The sequence below is a fragment of the Triticum urartu genome, chromosome 5 (genome assembly GCF_003073215.2).
Source record: "Triticum urartu cultivar G1812 chromosome 5, Tu2.1, whole genome shotgun sequence".
NCBI lineage: Eukaryota > Viridiplantae > Streptophyta > Magnoliopsida > Poales > Poaceae > Triticum > Triticum urartu.
Window position 1 is genome coordinate 604,823,061 of NC_053026.1, and position 21,054 is coordinate 604,844,114.

A 21,054-nucleotide genomic window follows, 5' to 3' on the forward strand; every position below is an offset into this window, starting at 1 on the left:
TTGTGCACAACCATAAAATTGCTATCCAGCATATGTTTTGCATATGCACATATGAGAAGCACGAATTATACATACATCCTCACTCCTTTTAGATACTACCAATGTACCACAAATTCCCCCAGAAAATCTACATATTTTAGTACTTTCTGAATAGTAAAATCTCACACCTATATACATGGATATATTATGCCATTTCAAGATTTTATTTATTTATTTTATATATTTATACATCGTTGCTATTCATTGGGCAACTTGAAAAACTCAGATCGATCAATTTCCTATCAGAGAAGGTGCAGAACTCCGAGGTCGAGACGGAGCCGACACGATCGGTTATAGCAAATCCCGGTGAGGTTGAGCCAGGACGTCACCGAGATAGGAACAACGTGGCTGACTGTAGTGCCACAGGTGCCGGCGAGGCCGAGGAATCACATGTTTTGTTTGGGGATGAAGTGTATACCTCATGGTCAAGTTGCAGGTGGGAGTAAGACTAATCAGGCCATCCCACTTAAATCACTTTAATGAGCATCCACTGGACAAGAAAAAAAAAATTGGGCTAGCACGCTTAGCCCATTGGAACCCACCTTACCCTCAAAAAAGTTAGCCCTCCCCATATAGTGTTCTCATGGACAGACAAGTAGAGGGTGGCGGGTGCGTCTTTATCTTGCCCCTATTTTATTTTAGAATTTATCTTGACTAGTTTTTAAATTTATCATGCCTCTAGTTAGATTTGTTTTGAGCGGTAGCCTCTAGTGAGATGAAAGAACGGCATTCCCACGCGCGAGAAGATTCAAACCAGCTATCTCCTTCTTCCAGGATGAACTGCCGTAACCATATGGACACAATAGCTGTCGCTAATATTATGTCCTTCTCTCTCCCTCAATTCACCAAGATTATGATTTCTGTCCGTTTTTCCTTTTCCTTTTTTTTACAAATGCGTGACTTTTTTAATTTGAAGTTTTTTGTGCAAATTCTTGAACTTTTTTCTCAAAACCCATGGACTTTTTTCAAATGCATGATTTGTTTAAAATTCATGAACTTTTCTTCAAATCGGCGAACTTTTTAAAAATCGATGATTCTTTGTCAAATTATTTAAAAATTGGTGAACTATTTTTTGAAATCAATGATTTTTTTCATTTTTCCATGAACTTTTTAAAAATTGATAAACTTCTTTACATAATTGATGAACTTTTTAAGTTTTTTCATGATTTTTTTTCAAAATTGATGAACATTTTTCAAAAATATATGAACTTTTTCAAGTTTGTGAACTTTTTCTTAAAAAAAGATGGCTTTTTTCCAACTCAATAAAAAATTTCAAATTCTTGAATACTTTCAAACACTTGATTTTTTTTAAAAGTCAACGTTCAAGGGGACAAGGCATCGGTGAACTGTCAACTTGGCATGGTCAACGATTCTAACAAATTTCTTTGAGGGGTTAACCGGTCTAACACGACCCAACGAGCACCAGCGAAAATACGACTGACGGGAGCGAGCTTTAGTGGGCTGGCCCACACGGGCGGAGTGCGAGCTCTAGCTGCCTAAGCCAGCGCCTAAGGCACTGACTAGGAGCTCCTTGAAAGAATGACTCGTCTCAAGGGAGCTCATAGGGGGTCGGGCTAGTCAAGGGTAGTTGGTTTATTTTGTTCATTTGTAATGTTCTTTTTGTTCTGTTTGATTTTTCTTTTCCATTTTCCTTTTTTTTATTTTGGATATTTTAAATATATGTTAAGAAAAATCTTGACTTAGAAAAGTTCACCGTGTATTAAAATGATCACGTAATGTGAAAACAATGTTCACATAATTTGATAAAAACAGTTAACATCATTCGAAAATTTGTTCAAGATATTTATAAAATCTTGACGAGTTGCATAATATGTTCAGGCTTTAAATATATATTATACAATGTAAAAATTTCAGAAAATTTCTATCAAATTGGAGCAGAGAAGTGTTTTCTGAAACAGCCCATAATTTGATAAAAATCGTTCTAGAAATTTTCTAAAAACAGCCCATAGAAGTTTTCTGAAAACACTTACAGAAATTTCAGAAAACACTTACACAAAATCCTCGGGTTGTTTTGATGAGGGGTTTTCAGCAAATTGGAGCAGAGAAGTGGGGTCTTGTTATGAAAATGCCACAATTTACCTTGTAATCGTTAGATGCAGATCTAATGGTCAGAAATGACGGATGGCAGACACACCATCATTACCAACTGGGTCTTTATAGGAGTAGAGATAAAATCGAAGCTAAGAACCATCTAATTTGATCATTGAGATCATGTAAGTACAAAAATCGACCATAAATAGCTACTCCTAGATAAACAAAAGGCTAAGAAAAGAACCCTCCCAAACAGACACTCTCAAGACCTTTCTTGCACAAAATAAATAAAGCAAAGGAAAGCTAGAAAATGGATAGAAAGAAATTAAAAAATTCAAAAAAATAGTCAGATGTTGAGGATTAGGAGTTTGTCTTTTGCTTTCTGTGTCAAGTTGAGAGCCACCACTAGTTAGAGGGTGTCATCCCCATAGAATTTTTCCTTTGATAATGGATAATATATGAAAATCGAGAAGATAGCAATCACAACCAGTCTCTGCAACAATAGGATATGAAGAACAAGTCGAAACATTAAGGGTGCACATGAACAAGTTATTTAAAAAGAGGAAACAAAACCGTAGTACAGAGCATAGCCTCATTTGCTCTTGGCGGAAAGTAAGTTTGAAAGGAAAAAAGGTAAAATAGTTCAGAGAACTCTGAAAGTTTTAGGCATCCAAGATGCTTGGGTGCCCTAGTAGTGTGCAAAAATTTTGTGGTCCATATTTTTTGTGACGAGCTCCTCGAATGTCATTTTGGATTTAAACAATGGGTCCAAATCATTGGATGTGTAATGAAGCGGCTAATGGTTATTTTAGCTATGTAATCCAGTTAACCCCCGTTCAGTTTTCTGTACTACTGATGCTTTAAGTTTCATTGTGTACTTATCACAATTAGAACTGCTTTGATGTGCGGTGTGAGAGTAAACGAGAGAGCTTACTGCAGGTATGAAGGCACACTACTAGTATATATAAGTACATACTCCCTCCGTTTTGTTTTAGTTTGCATATAAAATTTGATCAAAATCAAACTTTGTAAAGTTTGGCTAACTTTATATTAAAAAGTAGAGAAAAATATATTTTTCATCCCTCAACTCTTCGTGGAGTCTAGCAGGGTGCAAGTTGTCCGGTTTTAGAGTTGAGGGACTAAATCTAGACTCCGTCAAGGATTGAGGGACGAAAAGTATACTTTTCTCTAAAAAGTATCAACATTCACAATATGAAATCAATATTATCAGACGCATCATGAAATCAATATAAATCTGATCAAACTTAGTGTAGTTTGACTTCAAAAAAGATTTATACGCGGCGTAAAAAGAAACAAAGGGAGTGCATGACAGTAATGTGACTGGGGCACGCCACTGATAACCAATTTGCACCCGCCACTAATGACGATTTCCGCGGGATTGGTTGCCTGAACCTGTCGCGTGTCGTTGTTTTTATTTCTCCCTACTGGAGGCGGAACCTGCTTCCTTTGCTCTGCCTGATCATAGGCTTCATAACAGAAAAATGGAGCCGATAGTGATCCTCCTGTTTCTCTAAGAAAGATCATGTTTACAGCTCGACACAAGTACCAATCCTTCTCAATTACTACTGTAACTTTTGCGCCTTTGATAATGTAACATATACTCAGAATTCCAAAGACAGAACTGATCCCTGCATCACTAAATCGAGACATGACATCCGCAGATTTCTCATTCAAGTTAGCAACCATGGTAGAAGGATAGCGTTTAAGATGCTGCGACCCATAAATTCCAAGCTGAGAAAGTGTGATGAACTGATCTTCGGCATAAAGAAAGGGATCATCCACTAGTTAATCCCCAGAAGAAAAACATGCCGTCTCCATGCCTGCGTAGCCGTGCAGTGCTGCAAATCAAACGAAATTGAATCTTGGCATCCCCTTCTTTGGACTAGCTAGCTAGGAAAGCAAGCATATGTAAAAGTGAAGGCGTGGAAGCGTATACATGTAGGTAAGGACGCGTGCATGTTATATAAATAATAGGGTTACAATTGGCGGCAGGTTAGTTAGTAGGACAGACCCCTAAACCAAGCAATATACAAAGATAATGATCACCTCCAACAACGCCTTCGTATAAACACACGCGCACACACCACGTAGTAGTATTAGGGTTGACCCTGAAGTCAAGCTATACAAAGATAAGGATCATCTCTGACAACCTACCTTGTATACAACACATAAGCACAGCATCACGTACAAGTTACATATGACACGTACACGTATACAAAGCCTATCGTTTAACACCATGCACCTGTCGATCGCCTATAAATTCATAACGAGTTCGTTCATCGTCTTCCATATCTCACCCCCCGCTCCATTGATAGTTCGTCTCATCTTAGCTTAATATCCATGGCAGCAAAGATGGCGAAGAACGTGGACAAGCCACTCTTCACGGCGACGTTCAACGTCCAGGCCAGCTCCACCGACTATGTCACCTTCATCACCGGCATCCGCAACAAGCTCCGCAACCCGGGGCAATCCTCCCACAACCGCCCCGTGCTACCGCCGATCGAGCCCAACGTCCCGCCGAGCAGGTGGTTCCACATCGTGCTCAAGACATCGCCGGCCAACACCGGGCTCACACTCACCACCCGCGCCGACAACCTCTATTGGGAGGGCTTCAAGAGCAGCGACGGCACCTGGTGGGAGCTCACCCCCGGCCTTATCCCCGGTGCCACCTATGTCGGGTTTGGCGGCACCTACCGCGACCTCCTCGGCGACACCGACAAGCTGACCAACGTTGCCCTCGGCCGGCAGCAGATGGCCGACGCGGTGACTGCGCTCCACGGGCGCACCAAGGCCGACAAGACCTCCGGCCCGAAGCAACAGCAGGCGAGGGAGGCGGTGACGACGCTGCTCCTCATGGTGCACGAGGCCACGCGGTTCCAGACCGTGTCGGGGTTCGTGGCTGGCCTCCTGCACCCCAAGACGGTGGAGAAGAAGAGCGGGAAGATCTCCAACGAGCTAAAGGCCCAGGTGAACGGGTGGCAGGACGTGTCCGAAGCGCTGTTGAAGACGGATGCGAAGCCCCCGGCGGGAAAGCCGCCAGCAAAGTTCACGCCGATCGAGAAGATGGGTGTGAGGACGGCAGAGCAGGCGGCCGCCACCCTGGGGATCCTGCTGTTCGTCCAGGTGCCCGGTGGGATGACAGTGGCTCAGGCGCTGGAGCTGTTTCATAAGAGTGGGGGGAAATAGGTAGTTGTGCAGGTATATCTGCATGGGTATCGTATAAGTCAAATAAACATGTCACAGAGTGACTAAATGATATAAATAAATAAACATGTCACAGAGTGAGTGAATGATATAAATAAATAAACATGTCGAGTTCATGTTGGGTCCAACCATAAAATTGCCATCCAACATATGTCTCGCATATGCAAATGCGCGATTTGGCTAGTATAATCTCACACTTACACACATGGATATATTGCGCCATTTCAATATTTTATTTATCGGTTTTATGTTTATACACAGTTGATATTCATTGGATAGGTGGATTTCCTGGGAAAGAAGGTGCAAAGCTTCGAGGTCCAACGGAGCTGAAATGACTCAGTATAGCAATCCCGTCGAGACTAGGCCAGTACCTCGCCGGAGATAGGGGCGACGAGGTTGACTATAGTGCCAGTGGTGCCTGTCAGGGTTCACATGTTTGGGATGTGTGTGTGTTTTTTACAATCGACATGTTTGGAGGTGTTAAGGGCATCTCCAACCGCGACCCGCAAATTTACTCTCGCATCCGTCCGCGAACAGGGGGGACCAGTCCAAGATCAAGGATGCGGGAGGCGGCCATCCAACGCTGTCCGCATACATTTCAACCCGCATTTGAACTAACCTGACGAAATTCATGAAAATCGGCTCCAGGATGGACAATGCCATCGTAAAGGCTAGCGGCGCGCGTCGGTGTTGGTTGCGGACATCCGGCAATGCCTCTGTGACGATAAGAGACGTATAGCGGCGGCGGCGGAGCTGGAGGGTGCAAATACAAAGCAAGGGGGAGAAGGGGCGGAGTGGAAGGAAACGAGACTAAAACGGGGGACTGGGTGGGCCGGGGGTGTTGGAGTCCTACGTGGCTGCTGTCTGGTTTGAACAATTTTTTATTAAATTTAAAAAATATCTGAATTTCAAGAAATGATGACAAATTTGAAAAATGTATCCGGATTTTAAAAACTGTTCCTGAATTTGAAAATAAAAATTATCACAAGTTTGAAAAAAAATGTTTCCTCATTTTTTAAAGTGTTCCTGAATTTTATAGATATTCATGTATTTAAAAAATGTCCCTCCATTTCAAGAAATATTCAAAAAATTAATAATATGCGGCACAATTATTTCCTTTTTGGTTTTACATTTTTATACGAAATTGTAAAAATCATAAAAAAGAAATCAACAAAAGCAAAAAAGAAAGAAAAGCAAATGGGAAAAACTTATAGATAAAACACAAAAGGAAAAAATAGAAGTAAAACAGTCTAGGAAGGTTCTGGTACTTTTCTATAAACGGGGGGAACACACTAAAAACCCCGAACTGGCCTGGCACAATATACTGCCTACAATTGCGTGAGGGTGTGCGTTTGCTTGCTAACTGTTGACCTATGATGGGATTCTGAATTATCATCTTTATCCTGCCTCTAGTGAGAATTTTTTTTCTTGAGAATTCTCGCTCAACTTTATTGATGTTTTTAGTCACGCCCAACTTTATTGATGAATCAAAATGCTCTAGTGAGATGGAAGAACAACTTGTCACAATGGAGTTCATAGTGGGCCGGCTAGTCGGGAAGTATTGGTCTGCTTCATTCATTCCTTTTATTCATTTGGTTTCAGCATTTTTTTACTTTCATTTTTTTGCTTACTTATTTATTTATTTTTTAAACTACTTCAATTATTTTAAAAAAATCTTCACGCATTAAATTTATGTGATGTAAAGCAGTTTTTCACATAACTTGTATTTTTTTTAATATTTTAAAAAAATGTTCATCACATTTAAAGAACATTCACATGTTTCAAAAATATGATCAACCATTTTATTATATCTTGATAAAATGTAAAACATTGTTCATGAATTTGGAATAATATTTCATACCAGTGAAAAAAGAACTCATTATGCTTACAAGATGCTTTATTTTCTCTTAAATATTCATTGTGTTAAAAAAATGTTCTCCTTGTATTTAAAGATAAAATGGACATTTGGCAAATGTTCCTCTTATATTCATAAAAAATAAACGTGTATTTGAAAAATATTCAACAAGTATATAAAAAAGTCATAATTGCATAAAAATATATTCGATGTGCATTTGACAAATTTACAATATGTATTAAGATAAAATGTTCAACATGTATTTCATATATGTTCAAAGTATATCAAAAAAGTAGACAGAGTGTATATGAAAAACGTTCAACATAGATTAAATAGAGTTAACATATGTTTGAAAAATAAGGAACAAAGAAACAAAAAACCAAATAATGCCAATGAAAACTGATACAAGAACACACGGAAACAAAGAAGAAGAAAAACTGCACAGACGAAAATATCCTAAAGTTTGGAACGAAAATATCTCTAAATAGGCTTTCGCCTAGCTTTTATAAATAAAGCAACCACCATGTCCATACAACAAGTTCAAATACCACACTGAAAATAAATAAGTCCACCGAGACAACAACGCAAACATGCCGAGAAAAAGCATAAAAGAAAGATGGAACAAAAAGCCACCAAGTGGGTGGAAGCTCAGGCGATCAGTGGCGAGGCAAGACGGCGCGCTGTAGCAATCAAGGCGTCCACCATGAGTTCAAGCCGGTTGCGATCCCGCTGCCTAGAGAGTGGGTGCCAGTGCTGCATAAGTGCAAGGATATTTTAAGATAGAGTCAGAGGCCCGTCTAAGAAAAACCCGCTCATCACCATCTTTCATATCCACACTTACTGTAAAATCCAAAAACAAATTTATAGTTGCATCTGTAAAATAAATCCAGCTATTTTAGACATCCGTTTTCATTTCAACTTGAATGCGGATACTGAATCTGTTAGAAATATGCCCTAGAGGCAATAATAAAAGCATTATTATTATATTTCTTTGTTCATGATAATTGTCTTTATTCATGCTATAACTGTATTATCCGGAAATCGTAATACACGTGTGAATACATAGACCATAATATGTCCCTAGTAAGCCTCTAGTTGACTAGCTCGTTGATCAACAGATAGTCATGGTTTCCTGGCTATGGACATTGGATGTCATTGATAACGGGATCACATCATTAGGAGAATGATGTGATGGACAAGACCCAATCCTAAGCATAGCACAAAGATCGTGTAGTTCGTTTGCTAGAGCTTTTCCAATGTCAAGTATCTTTTCCTTTGACCATGAGATCGTGTAACTCTCGGATACCGTAGGAGTGCTCTGGGTGTACCAAACGTCACAACGTAACTGGGTGACTATAAAGTTATACTGCGGGTATCTCCGAAAGTGTCTGTTGGGTTGACACGGATCAAGACTGGGATTTGTCACTCCGTATGACGGAGAGGTATCACTGGGCCCACTCGGTAATGCATCATCATTATGAGCTCAAGGTGACCAAGTGGTTGATCAAGGGATCATGCATTACGGTACGAGTAAAGTGACTTGCCGGTAACGAGATTGAACAAGGTATTGGGATACCGACGATCGAGTCTCGGGCAAGTAACATACCGATTGACAAAGGGAATTGTATACGGGGTTGATTAATCCTCGACATCGTGGTTCATCCGATGAGATCATCGTGGAGCATGTGGGATCCATCATGGGTATCCAGATCCCGCTATTGGTTATTGACCGGAGAGTCGTCTCGGTCATGTCTGCTTGTCTCCCGAACCCGTAGGGTCTACACACTTAAGGTTCGGTGACGCTAGGGTTGTGAAGATATGTATATGCAGTAATCCGAATGTTGTTCGGAGTCCCGGATGAGATCCCGGACGTCATGAGGAGTTCCTGGATGGTCCGGAGGTAAAGAATTATATATAGGAAGTGCTGTTTCGGCCATCGGGACAAGTTTCGGGGTTATCGGTATTGTATCGGGACCACCGGAGGGGTCCCGGGGGCCCACCGGGTGGGGCCACCTGTCCCGGGGGGCCACATGGGCTGTAGGGGGTGCGCCTTGGCCTATATGGGCCAAGGGCACCAGCCCTACTAGGCCCATGCGCCTAGGGTTTCCACCACGGAGGAGTCCAAGTGGTGGAAGGCACCCCGAGGTGCCTTGGGGAGGAGGGAAACCCTCCCCTGGCCGCCGCACCTAGGAGATTGGATCTCCTAGGCTGCGCACCACCCCCCCTTGGACCTCCTATATATAGTGGGGGAGAGGAGGGATTTCATACCTCAGCCTTTGGTGCTTCCTCTCTCCCCGTTACGTCTCTCTCTCGTAGTATAGGCGAAGCCCTGCTACTGTGACGCCCTGCATCCACCACCACGCCGTCGTGCTGCTGGATCTTCATCAACCTCTCTTCCCCCCTTGCTGGATCAAGAAAGGAGGAGACGTCATCCGTTCCGTACGTGTGTTGAACGCGGAGGCACCGTCCGTTCGGTGCTTGATCATCGGTGATTTGAATCACGTCGTGTTCGACTACATCATCCCCGTTCTTTGAACGCTTCCGCTCGTGATCTACAAGGTACGTAGATGCATCTAATCACTCGTTGCTAGATGAACTCCTAGATGGATCTTGGTGAAACCGTAGGAAAATTTTTGTTTTCTGTAACGTTCTCCAACAGTGGCATCATGAGCTAGGTCTATGCGTAGTTCTCTTGCACGAGTAGAACACAAAGTCGTTGTGGGCGTTGATTTTGTTCAATATGCTTGCCGTTACTAGTCTTATCTTGATTCGGCGGCATCGTGGGATGAAGCGGCCCGGACCGACCTTACACGTACTCTTACGTGAGACAGGTTCCACCGACTGACATGCACTAGTTGCATAAGGTGGCCAGCGGGTGTCTGTCTCTCCTACTTTAGTCGGATCGGATTCGATGAAAAGGGTCCTTATGAAGGGTAAATAGCAATTGGCATATCACGTTGTGGTCTTTGCGTAGGTAAGAAACGTTCTTGCTAGAAACCCATAGCAGCCACGTAAAACATGCAAACAACAATTAGAGGACGTCTAACTTGTTTTTGCAGGGTATGCTATGTGATGTGATATGGCCAAAAGGATGTGATGAATGATATATGTGATGTGTGAGATTTATCATGTTCTTGTACTAGGAATCACGACTTATATGTCGATGAGTATGACGATCTACAAGGATGATCATGGAGCCCCAAGATGGAGATTAAAGGAGCTATGTGATATTGGCCATATCATGTCACTATTATTATTTGATTACATGTGATGTTTATCATGTTTTGCATCTTGTTTACTTAAAACGACGTTAATAAATAAGATGATCCCTTACAACAATTTCAAGAAGTGTTCTCCCCTAACTGTGCACCGTTGCTACAGTTCGTCGCTTCGAAGCACCACGTGTTAATCGGGTGTGATAGATCCTTTCGTTCACATACAACGGGTGTAAGAAGTTTTACACATGCAAAAACACTTAGGGTTAACTTGACGAGCCTAAGCATGTGAAGACATGGCCTCGGAACACAGAGACTGAAAGGTCGAACACGAGTCGTATGGAAGATACGATCAACATGGAGATGTTCACCGACGATGACTAGTCCGTCTCACGTGTTAATCGGACACGGATTAGTTGACTTGGATCGTGTAACACTTAGATGACTAGAGGGATGTCTAATCTGAGTGGGAGTTCATTAATAATTTGATTAGATGAACTTAATTATCATGAACTTAGTCTAAAATCTTTACAATATGTCCTGTAGATCAAATGGCCAACGTTGTATTCAATTTCAACGCGTTCCTAGAGAAAACCAAGCTGAAAGACGATGGCAGCAACTATACGGACTGGGTCCGGAACCTGAGGATCATCCTCATAGCTGCCAAGAAAGATTATGTCCTACAAGCACCGCTAGGTGATCCACCCGTCCCACAGAACCAAGACGCTATGAACGCTTGGCAGACACGTACTGATGACTACTCCCTCGTTCAGTGCGGCATGCTTTACAGCTTAGAACCGGGGCTCCAAAAGCATTTTGAGAGACATGGAGCATATGAGATGTTCGAAGAGGTAAAAATGGTTTTTCAAGCTCATGCCCGGATCGAGAGATATGAAGTCTCCGATAAGTTCTTCAGCTGTAAGATGGAGGAAAATAGTTCTGTCAGTGAGCACATACTCACTATGTCTGGGTTACATAACCGCTTGACTCAGCTGGGAGTTAATCTCCCGGATGACGCGGTCATTGACAGAATCCTCCAGTCGCTTCCACCAAGCTACAAGAGCTTTGTGATGAACTTCAATATGCAGGGGATGGTAAAGACCATTCCTGAAGTATTTGCTATGCTGAAATCAGCAGAGGTAGAAGTCAAGAAGGAACATCAAGTGTTGATGATGAATAAAACCACTAAGTTCAAAAAGGGCAAGGGTAAAAAGAACTTCAAGAAGGACGGCAAGGAAGTTGCTGCGCCCGGCAAGCAAGCTGTCGGGAAGAAGTCAAAGAATGGACCCAAGCCTGAGACAGAGTGCTTTTATTGCAAAGGGAAGGGTCACTGGAAGCGGAACTGCCCCAAATACTTAACGGATAAGAAGGCCGGCAACACCAAAGGTATATTTGATATACATGTAATTGATGTGTACCTTACCAGTACTCATAGTAACTCCTGGGTATTTGATACCGGTGCCGTTACTCATATTTGTAACTCACCACAGGAGCTGCGGAATAAACGGAAACTGGAGAAGGACGAGGTGACGATGCGCGTCGGGAATGGTTCCAAGGTCGATGTGATCGCCGTCGGCACGCTACCTCTACATTTACCTACGGGATTAGTTATAAACCTCAATAATTGTTATTTAGTGCCATGTCTGAGCATGAACATTGTATCAGGATCTCGTTTAATACGAGATGGCTACTCATTTAAATCCGAGAATAATGGTTGTTCTATTTATATGAGAGATATGTTTTATGGTCATGCTCCGATAGTCAATGGTTTATTCTTAATGAATCTCGAGCGTATTAATACACATGTTCATAGTGTGAGTACCAAAAGATGTAAGGTTGATAATGATAGTCCCACATACTTGTGGCACTGCCGCCTTGGTCACATAGGTGTCAAACGCATGAAGAAGCTCCATGCAGATGGACTTTTAGAGTCTCTTGATTATGAATCATTTGACACGTGCGAACCATGCCTCATGGGAAAAATGACCAAGACTCCGTTCTCAGGAACAATGGAGCGAGCAACCAACTTATTGGAAATCATACATACTGATGTGTGCGGTCCAATGAGTGTTGAGGCTCGCGGTGGCTATCGTTATGTTCTCACCCTCACTGATGACTTAAGTAGATATGGGTATGTCTACTTAATGAAACACAAGTCTGAAACCTTTGAAAAGTTCAAGGAATTTCAGAGTGAAGTTGAGAATCAATGTGACAGGAAAATCAAGTTTCTACGTTCAGATCGTGGAGGAGAATACTTGAGTCACGAATTTGGCACACACTTAAGAAAATGTGGAATAGTTTCACAACTCACGCCGCCTGGAACACCTCAGCGTAACGGTGTGTCCGAACGTCGTAATCGCACTCTATTAGATATGGTGCGATCTATGATGTCTCTTGCCGATTTACCGCTATCTTTTTGGGGCTATGCTTTAGAGACTGCCGCATTCACTTTAAATAGGGCTCCGTCGAAATCCGTTGAGACGACACCGTATGAATTATGGTTTGGGAAGAAACCTAAGCTGTCGTTTCTAAAAGTTTGGGGATGCGATGCTTATGTCAAGAAACTTCAACCTGAAAAGCTCGAACCCAAGTCGGAAAAATGCGTCTTCATAGGATACCCTAAAGAAACTTATGGGTATACCTTCTACCTCAGATCCGAAGGCAAGATCTTTGTTGCCAGGAATGGATTCTTTCTAGAGAAAGAGTTTCTCTCGAAAGAAGTAAGTGGGAGGAAAGTAGAGCTTGATGAAGTATTACCTCTTGAACCGGTAAATGGCGCAACTCAAGAAAATGTTCCTGAGGTGCCTGCACCGACTAGAGAGGAAGTTATTCATGATGATCAAGATACTTCTGATCAAGCTCCTACTGAAATTCGAAGGTCCACAAGGACACGTTCCGCACCAGAGTGGTACGGCAACCCTGTCTTGGAAATCATGTTGTTAGACAACGGTGAACCTTCAAACTATGAAGAAGCGATGGCGGGACCGGATTCCAACAAATGGCTAGAAGCCATGAAATCCGAGATAGGATCCATGTATGAAAACGAAGTATGGACTTTGACTGACTTGCCCGTTGAACGGCGAGCCATAGAAAATAAATGGATCTTTAAGAAGAAGACAGACGCGGATGGTAATGTGACCATCTATAAAGCTAGGCTTGTCGCTAAGGGTTATCGACAAGTTCAAGGGGTTGACTACGATGAGACTTTCTCACCGGTAGCGAAGCTAAAGTCCGTCCGAATCATGTTAGCGATTGCCGCATTCTACGATTATGAGATATGGCAAATGGACGTCAAAACGGCATTCCTTAATGGTTTCCTTAAGGAAGAGTTGTATATGATGCAGCCGGAAGGTTTTGTCGATCCTAAGAATGCTGACAAGGTGTGCAAGCTCCAACGCTCGATTTATGGGCTGGTGCAAGCATCTCGAAGTTGGAACATTCGCTTTGATGAGATGATCAAAGCGTTTGGGTTTACGCTGACTTATGGAGAAGCCTGCGTTTACAAGAAAGTGAGTGGGAGCTCTGTAGCATTTCTCATACTATATGTAGATGACATACTTTTGATGGGAAATGATATAGAAGTCTTGGACAGCATCAAGGCCTACTTGAATAAGAGTTTTTCAATGAAGGACCTTGGAGAAGCTGCTTATATATTAGGCATCAAGATCTATAGGGATAGATCAAGACGCCTCATAGGTCTTTCACAAAGCACATACCTTGATAAGATTTTGAAGAAGTTCAAAATGGATCAGTCCAAGAAAGGGTTCTTGCCTGTTTTGCAAGGTGTGAGATTGAGCTCAGCTCAATGCCCGACCACGGCAGAAGAGATAGAAGAGATGAGTATCATCCCCTATGCCTCAGCCATAGGTTCTATTATGTATGCCATGCTGTGTACCAGACCTGATGTAAACCTTGCCGTAAGTTTGGTAGGAAGGTACCAAAGTAATCCCGGCAAGGAACACTGGACAGCGGTCAAGAATATCCTGAAGTACCTGAAAAGGACTAGGGAAATGTTTCTCGTTTATGGAGGTGACGAAGAGCTCGTCGTAAAGGGTTACGTCGACGCTAGCTTCAACACAGATCTGGATGACTCTAAGTCACAAACCGGATACATGTATATGTTGAATGGTGGAGCAGTGAGCTGGTGCAGCTGCAAACAGAGCGTCGTGGCGGGATCTACATGTGAAGCGGAGTACATGGCAGCCTCGGAGGCAGCACATGAAGCAATATGGGTGAAGGAGTTCATCACCGACCTAGGAGTCATACCCAATGCGTCGGGGCCAATCAAACTCTTTTGTGACAACACTGGAGCTATTGCACTTGCCAAGGAGCCCAGGTTTCACAAGAAGACAAGGCACATCAAGCGTCGCTTCAACTCCATTCGTGAAAATGTTCAAAATGGAGACATAGAGATTTGTAAAGTACATACGGACCTGAATGTAGAAGATCCGTTGACTAAACCTCTCCCTAGGGCAAAACATGATCAACACCAGAATTCCATGGGTGTTCGATTCATCACAATGTAACTAGATTATTGACTCTAGTGCAAGTGGGAGACTGTTGGAAATATGCCCTAGAGGCAATAATAAAAGCATTATTATTATATTTCTTTGTTCATGATAATTGTCTTTATTCATGCTATAACTGTATTATCCGGAAATCGTAATACACGTGTGAATACATAGACCATAATATGTCCCTAGTAAGCCTCTAGTTGACTAGCTCGTTGATCAACAGATAGTCATGGTTTCCTGGCTATGGACATTGGATGTCATTGATAATGGGATCACATCGACAAGACCCAATCCTAAGCATAGCACAAAGATCGTGTAGTTCGTTTGCTAGAGCTTTTCCAATGTCAAGTATCTTTTCCTTTGACCATGAGATCGTGTAACTCCCGGATACCGTAGGAGTGCTTTGGGTGTATCAAACGTCACAATGTAACTGGGTGACTATAAAGGTGCATTATAGGTATCTCCGAAAGTGTCTGTTGGGTTGACACGGATCGAGACTGGGATTTGTCACTCCATATAACGGAGAGGTATCACTGGGCCCACTCGGTAATGCATCATCATTATGAGCTCAAGGTGACCAAGTGGTTGATCACGGGATCATGCATTACGGTACGAGTAAAGTGACTTGCCGGTAACGAGATTGAACAAGGTATTGGGATACCGACGATCGAGTCTCGGGCAAGTAACATACCGATTGACAAAGGGAATTGTATACGGGGTTGATTAATCCTCGACATCGTGGTTCATCCGATGAGATCATCGTGGAGCATGTGGGAGCCATCATGGGTATCCAGATCCCGCTGTTGGTTATTGACCGGAGAGTCGTCTCGGTCATGTCTGCTTGTCTCCCGAACCAGTAGGGTCTACACACTTAAGGTTCGGTGACGCTAGGGTTGTGAAGATATGTATATGCAGTAATCCGAATGTTGTTCGGAGTCCCGGATGAGATCCCGGACGTCACGAGGAGTTCCGGGATGGTCCGGAGGTAAAGAATTATATATAGGAAGTGCTGTTTCGGCCATCGGGACAAGTTTCGGGGTTATCGGTATTGTACCGGGACCACCGGAGGGGTCCCGGGGGGCCACATGGGCTGTAGGGGGTGCGCCTTGGCCTATATGGGCCAAGGGCACCAGCCCTACTAGGCCCATGCGCCTAGGGTTTCCACCACGGAGGAGTCCAAGTGGTGGAAGGCACCCCGAGGTGCCTTGGGGGGGAGGGAAACCCTCCCCTGGCCGCCGCACCTAGGAGATTGGATCTCCTAGGCTGCGCACCCCCCCCTTGGCCCTCCTATATATAGTGGGGGAGAGGAGGGATTTCATACCTCAGCCTTTGGTGCTTCCTCTCTCCCCGTTACGTCTCTCTCTCGTAGTATAGGCGAAGCCCTGCTACTGTGACGCCCTGCATCCACCACCACGCCGTCGTGCTGCTGGATCTTCATCAACCTCTCTTCCCCCCTTGCTGGATCAAGAAAGAAGGAGACGTCATCCGTTCCGTACGTGTGTTGAACGCGAAGGTACCGTCCGTTCGGTGCTTGATCATCGGTGATTTGAATCACGTCGTGTTCGACTACATCATCCCCGTTCTTTGAATGCTTCCGCTCGTGATCTACAAGGTACGTAGATGCATCTAATCACTCGTTGCTAGATGAACTCCTAGATGGATCTTGGTGAAACCGTAGGAAAATTTTTGTTTTCTGCAACTTCTCCAACAGAATCGTCATATACTTTTCGCTCAAATATGAACGTACAATATTTTAGATTATCCAGATATTCAGCGGCCCCGGTCAAATAGCTTCAAGGTTGCATCCTCGCCTATGACTACGAGATGCGAGTCACACGGACCTGCATGCCGGATCCGCTGTAGAGGTGGTCGCCTAGGAGAGGATTGTCTCGTTCCGTAGTGGTGCAGACATAGAAAGCCGCTCTCGAGGAGTTCGGTCACGACGAATAAGCGTCTGGTCTCTTCTATGGAGCCGATGAACCTGGCCAGTAGGATGCTTTTAACTTTACCCATTCCGGGCATGCGGAAGAAAGTACGCATCACGACCGCCCCACCGACAACGATGGAAACGTGCGCATCGTTCGTGTAAGCATGGGGGACGGAATCCTCGGCGCCGATAGTTGACCTTGCTACCACGGCCAAGGACAGCTGGCGGCGCTTCGCCTTGCTCGTTACACGCCAGTGTGTAGGACTAAAGATCCATCCACCTGGCGCCCTCCGAGTCCGCCCGCTGCAAAAATCAACAACAGCTGAGCAACCTCAACAAGCGGCTTGAGACATTATTCCGTCAGCAACCTCTCCGTCGTCCAACCGCAAGCCCTTATCGACTCGCGGAGTTATCTAGGTTATTACAAATTTCTCTAGACAAAAGCATTGGGCGTTTAATGACTACACCTCATATATCCCCAAGAAAATGCTTCTCATTACCATACTAATCCTTACTATCATCGGTTTTTAGAATAGCATTCCATGTATTCTCGCTTCTTACTTTCTACTGGATTGATCTACGGGCTCTCAGGTACCTGCGGGGCCTTAGAATCACACATAAAAAACGTCAATTAAGTAAAGTTAAAATAACGTCACACATAAAAGTAACGTCAATTAAGTGAAGTCATCCAACGATTATCGTGGCCAAATACGTATGGTTGCAACTTGCAAGGCCATTCCTCAGCCCATTGCCTTCAAAGAATTAATCACACATTGCGATCGGATCATAGGGTGCACCGATTACAAGTATGGATAACTCAGGGAAGAATGTCTATAGTTGTGATGGAGGTGATGGTAATGGAGATCAGATGGAAAATGATAGTGGCTAGGGTTTGTGAATGGCTCCTGGTGGTGCTTCGTCGCTTTGCTACAGTTGAATCTAAAAAGATAGTAAAAAATCTCAAGAAAATTAAATCTGATTTCTTTTGCAACAAACTTAATGTGTTTTCGCATGCGTACAAATTTTTCCAATGGAATGCCATTTGTGGAGGTCTGGGCAAAAAATGCAAAATTGTTGCTTGAAAAAGATTGTCTTTGGAAGCATTTTGGAGCATCAGTTTTTTCGCAGACAACCCTGAATGTCATTCCATCGCAAAAGTTTGCATGCATGTAAAACACAAATCATTGTTTGTTGTGATTTTTTTGATGTCTTTTCTTGAATTTTTCAAGTATTTTCTTTTAAAATTTTAATGTAGCAAAGAATGTATACGAGCTCGTGCTCAAGTTAGCACTCTGAAGCGCCTTTGATCATGTGTAACATGCACTCAGAAGTCAAAAGACAGAACTGATCCCTGCATCAGTAAATCACGACATGACAGCTCCAGATTTCTTATTATTCAAGTTAGCAGCCATGGCAACTGAAAAAGAAAGAGTTAGCAGCCATGGTGTGGCCTAATCATCGTGTTCGAGATGCTGCGACCCGTTCCAAAGCTTAGAAAGTGTGCGGAACTGATCTTCGGCATAAAGAAAGGGATCACCCAGAAGAAAAACATGCCGTCTCCTTCTTTGGACTAGCTAGCTAGGAAAGCAAGCATATGTAAAAGTGAAGGCATGGAAGCGTATACCTCTATGTAAGGACGCATGCATCTTATATATAGATCAACAGGATTACAATTGGCGGCAGGTTAGTTAGTACTAGCACACACATATCAAAAAGACTTTTGCCCCGTTTTATAAATAAAGGAAACCACCACAGCCACAAGGTACATAAAGATTCACACCCACACACAAACAAAGTAGTAGCAAGACATAAAGTACGAGGTTCTGCCGAGGACACAACTCAACAAGCCCATAAAAAGAGAAAAGAAGAGACAAAGCAGACAGTTTAACTAGCACACACATAAACACACGCACTCACATCACGTTACAAGGTACATACTGAGATAAGGATCACCTAAGCCAAGCTATACAAAGATAAGGATCGCCTCTGACAACCTGCCTTGTACAATACATGAACATACGCACACACACATCACGTAAAAGTTACATATATGACACGTACACATATACAAGCCTATCGTTTAATAGGATGGACCTGTCGATCGCCTATAAATACATCTCCAGTTTGTTCCTCTTCCATATCTCATCCCCTCTCGCTTAATAGTCTGTCTCATCTTGGATTTGTATCCATGGCAGCAAAGATGGCGAAGAACGTGGACAAGCCGCTCTTCACCGCGACGTTCAACATCCAGAGCAGCTCTGCCGACTACGTCACCTTCATCACCGGCATCCGCAACAAGCTCCGCAACCCGGGGCAGTCCTCCCACAACCGCCCCGTGCTGCCACCGATCGAGCCCAACGTCCCGCCGAGCAGGTGGTTCCACATCGTGCTCAAGACATCGCCGGCCAACACAGGGCTCACACTCGCCACCCGCGCCGACAACCTCTACTGGGAGGGCTTCAAGAGCAGCGACGGCACTTGGTGGGAGCTCACCCCAGGCCTTATCCCCGGTGCCACCTATGTCGGGTTCGGCGGCACCTACCGCGACCTTCTCGGCGACACCGACAAGCTGACCAACGTTGCCCTCGGCCGGCAGCAGATGGCCGACGCGGTGACTGCGCTCTACGGGCGCACAAAGGCCGACAAGACCTCCGGCCCGAAGCAGCAGCAGGCGAGGGAGGCGGTGACGACGCTGCTCCTCATGGTGCACGAGGCCACGAGGTTCCAGACCGTGTCGGGGTTCGTGGCTGGCCTGCTGCACCCCAAGACGGTGGAGAAGAAGAGCGGGAAGATTTCCAACGAGCTAAAGGCCCAGGTGAACGGGTGGCAGGACCTATCCGAAGCGCTACTGAAGACGGATGCGAAGCCCCCGATGGGAAAGCCGCCAGCAAAGTTCACGCCGGTCGAGAAGATGGGTGTGAGGACGGCGGAGCAGGCGGCCGCCACCCTGGGGATCCTGCTGTTCGTCCAGGTGCCCGGTGGGATGACGGTGCCCCAGGCGCTGGAGCTGTTTCATAAGAATGGGGGGAAATAAGTAGTTGTGTAGGTATATCTGCATGGGTATTGTATAAGTTGAATAAACATGTCGCAGAGTGACTGAATGATATAAATAAATAAACATGTCACAGAGTGAGTGAATGATATATAAATAAATAAACATGTCTGAGTTTATGTTGTGTCCAACAGTAAAATTGCTATCCAACATATGTTTTGCACATGCAAATATGAGAAGCGCCAATTATGTACATCCTTTTAGACTCACAGTGTACCACAAATCCCCCCCCCTCAAGAAAACCTACATATTTTAGTACTTTTTGGCTAGTATAATCTCACACTTGCATACATGAATATATTCCGCCATTTCAAGCTTTTACTTATCGGTTTTATGTTTATACACTATTGATATTCATTGGATAGGTGGATTGCCTGGGAGATAAGGTTGCAAAGCTTCGAGGCCCAACGGAGCTGAAATGACTTAATATAGCAATCCCGTCGGGACTAGGCCCGTACCTCGCTGGAGAAAGGGATGGCATGTGGTTGACTATAGTGCCACTGGTGCCTGCGAGGGTTCACATGCTTGGGTGTTTTTTTACAATCCATGTGTTTGGAGCTGTTAAGGGCAAATTTTCTCCCACATCCGTCCGTGAACAGGGGGTCAGTCTGTGGACACGGATGCAGGAGGCGGCCGTCCAACGCTGTCCGTATACATTTGGACCCGCATTTGAACTGACTGGACGAAATTCATGCAAACCGGCTCCAAGTGGAAAGCACCACGTAAAGGCGAATGGGCGTATCGGTGCTGGTTGCGGACGTCTGGCAATGCCTCTGTGGCGGCTGGACACGTACAGCAGGGACGGCGGAGGTGAAGGGTGCAGATGCAAAGAGAGGAGGAGCAGGGCGGAGTGGAAGGAATTGGGACCGGGAGGGGGAATTGGGTGGACCGGGGGTGTCGGAGTCCTACGTGGCTCCTGTCTGGTTTCAACATTTTTTCATTATTGAAAAAAATATCCAAATTTAAAAAAATGTTGACGAATTTGAAAAATGTTTCCGGATTTTAAAAACTGTTGATAAATTTGAAAAAAAGGATCACAAGTTTGAAAAAATGTTTTCTTATTTTTTAAAATGTTCATGTATTTGAAAAGTGTCCCTGGATTTCAAAATTAAAATATGGGGGACAGTTATTTCTCTTTTTCTCTTTTACATTTTTATACAAAAAAGGAAATTGAG

General features: G+C 44.0%; 2 protein-coding genes across 2 annotated transcripts; both read left to right on the plus strand.

The window, feature by feature from the left end:
- Positions 1-4,388: 4,388 nt before the first annotated feature.
- Positions 4,389-5,447, plus strand: LOC125506260 (protein synthesis inhibitor II). Its single transcript, XM_048671112.1, has one exon. It carries the CDS (start codon positions 4,453-4,455, stop codon positions 5,296-5,298), a length of 846 nt encoding a protein of 281 aa, XP_048527069.1. The 5' UTR covers positions 4,389-4,452; the 3' UTR covers positions 5,299-5,447.
- A 13,509-nt stretch (positions 5,448-18,956) lies between these two features.
- Positions 18,957-19,998, plus strand: LOC125506261 (protein synthesis inhibitor II-like). Its single transcript, XM_048671113.1, has one exon. The coding sequence runs from the start codon at positions 19,016-19,018 to the stop codon at positions 19,859-19,861; it is 846 nt and encodes a 281-aa protein (XP_048527070.1). The 5' UTR covers positions 18,957-19,015; the 3' UTR covers positions 19,862-19,998.
- The last annotated feature ends 1,056 nt before the right edge of the window (positions 19,999-21,054 follow it).

Bases quoted from the DNA above. Each gene is read 5' to 3' on its own strand.
- LOC125506260 (XM_048671112.1), top strand. From the start codon at position 4,453: ATGGCAGCAAAGATGGCGAAGAACGTGGACAAGCCACTCTTCACGGCG.
- LOC125506261 (XM_048671113.1), top strand. From the start codon at position 19,016: ATGGCAGCAAAGATGGCGAAGAACGTGGACAAGCCGCTCTTCACCGCG.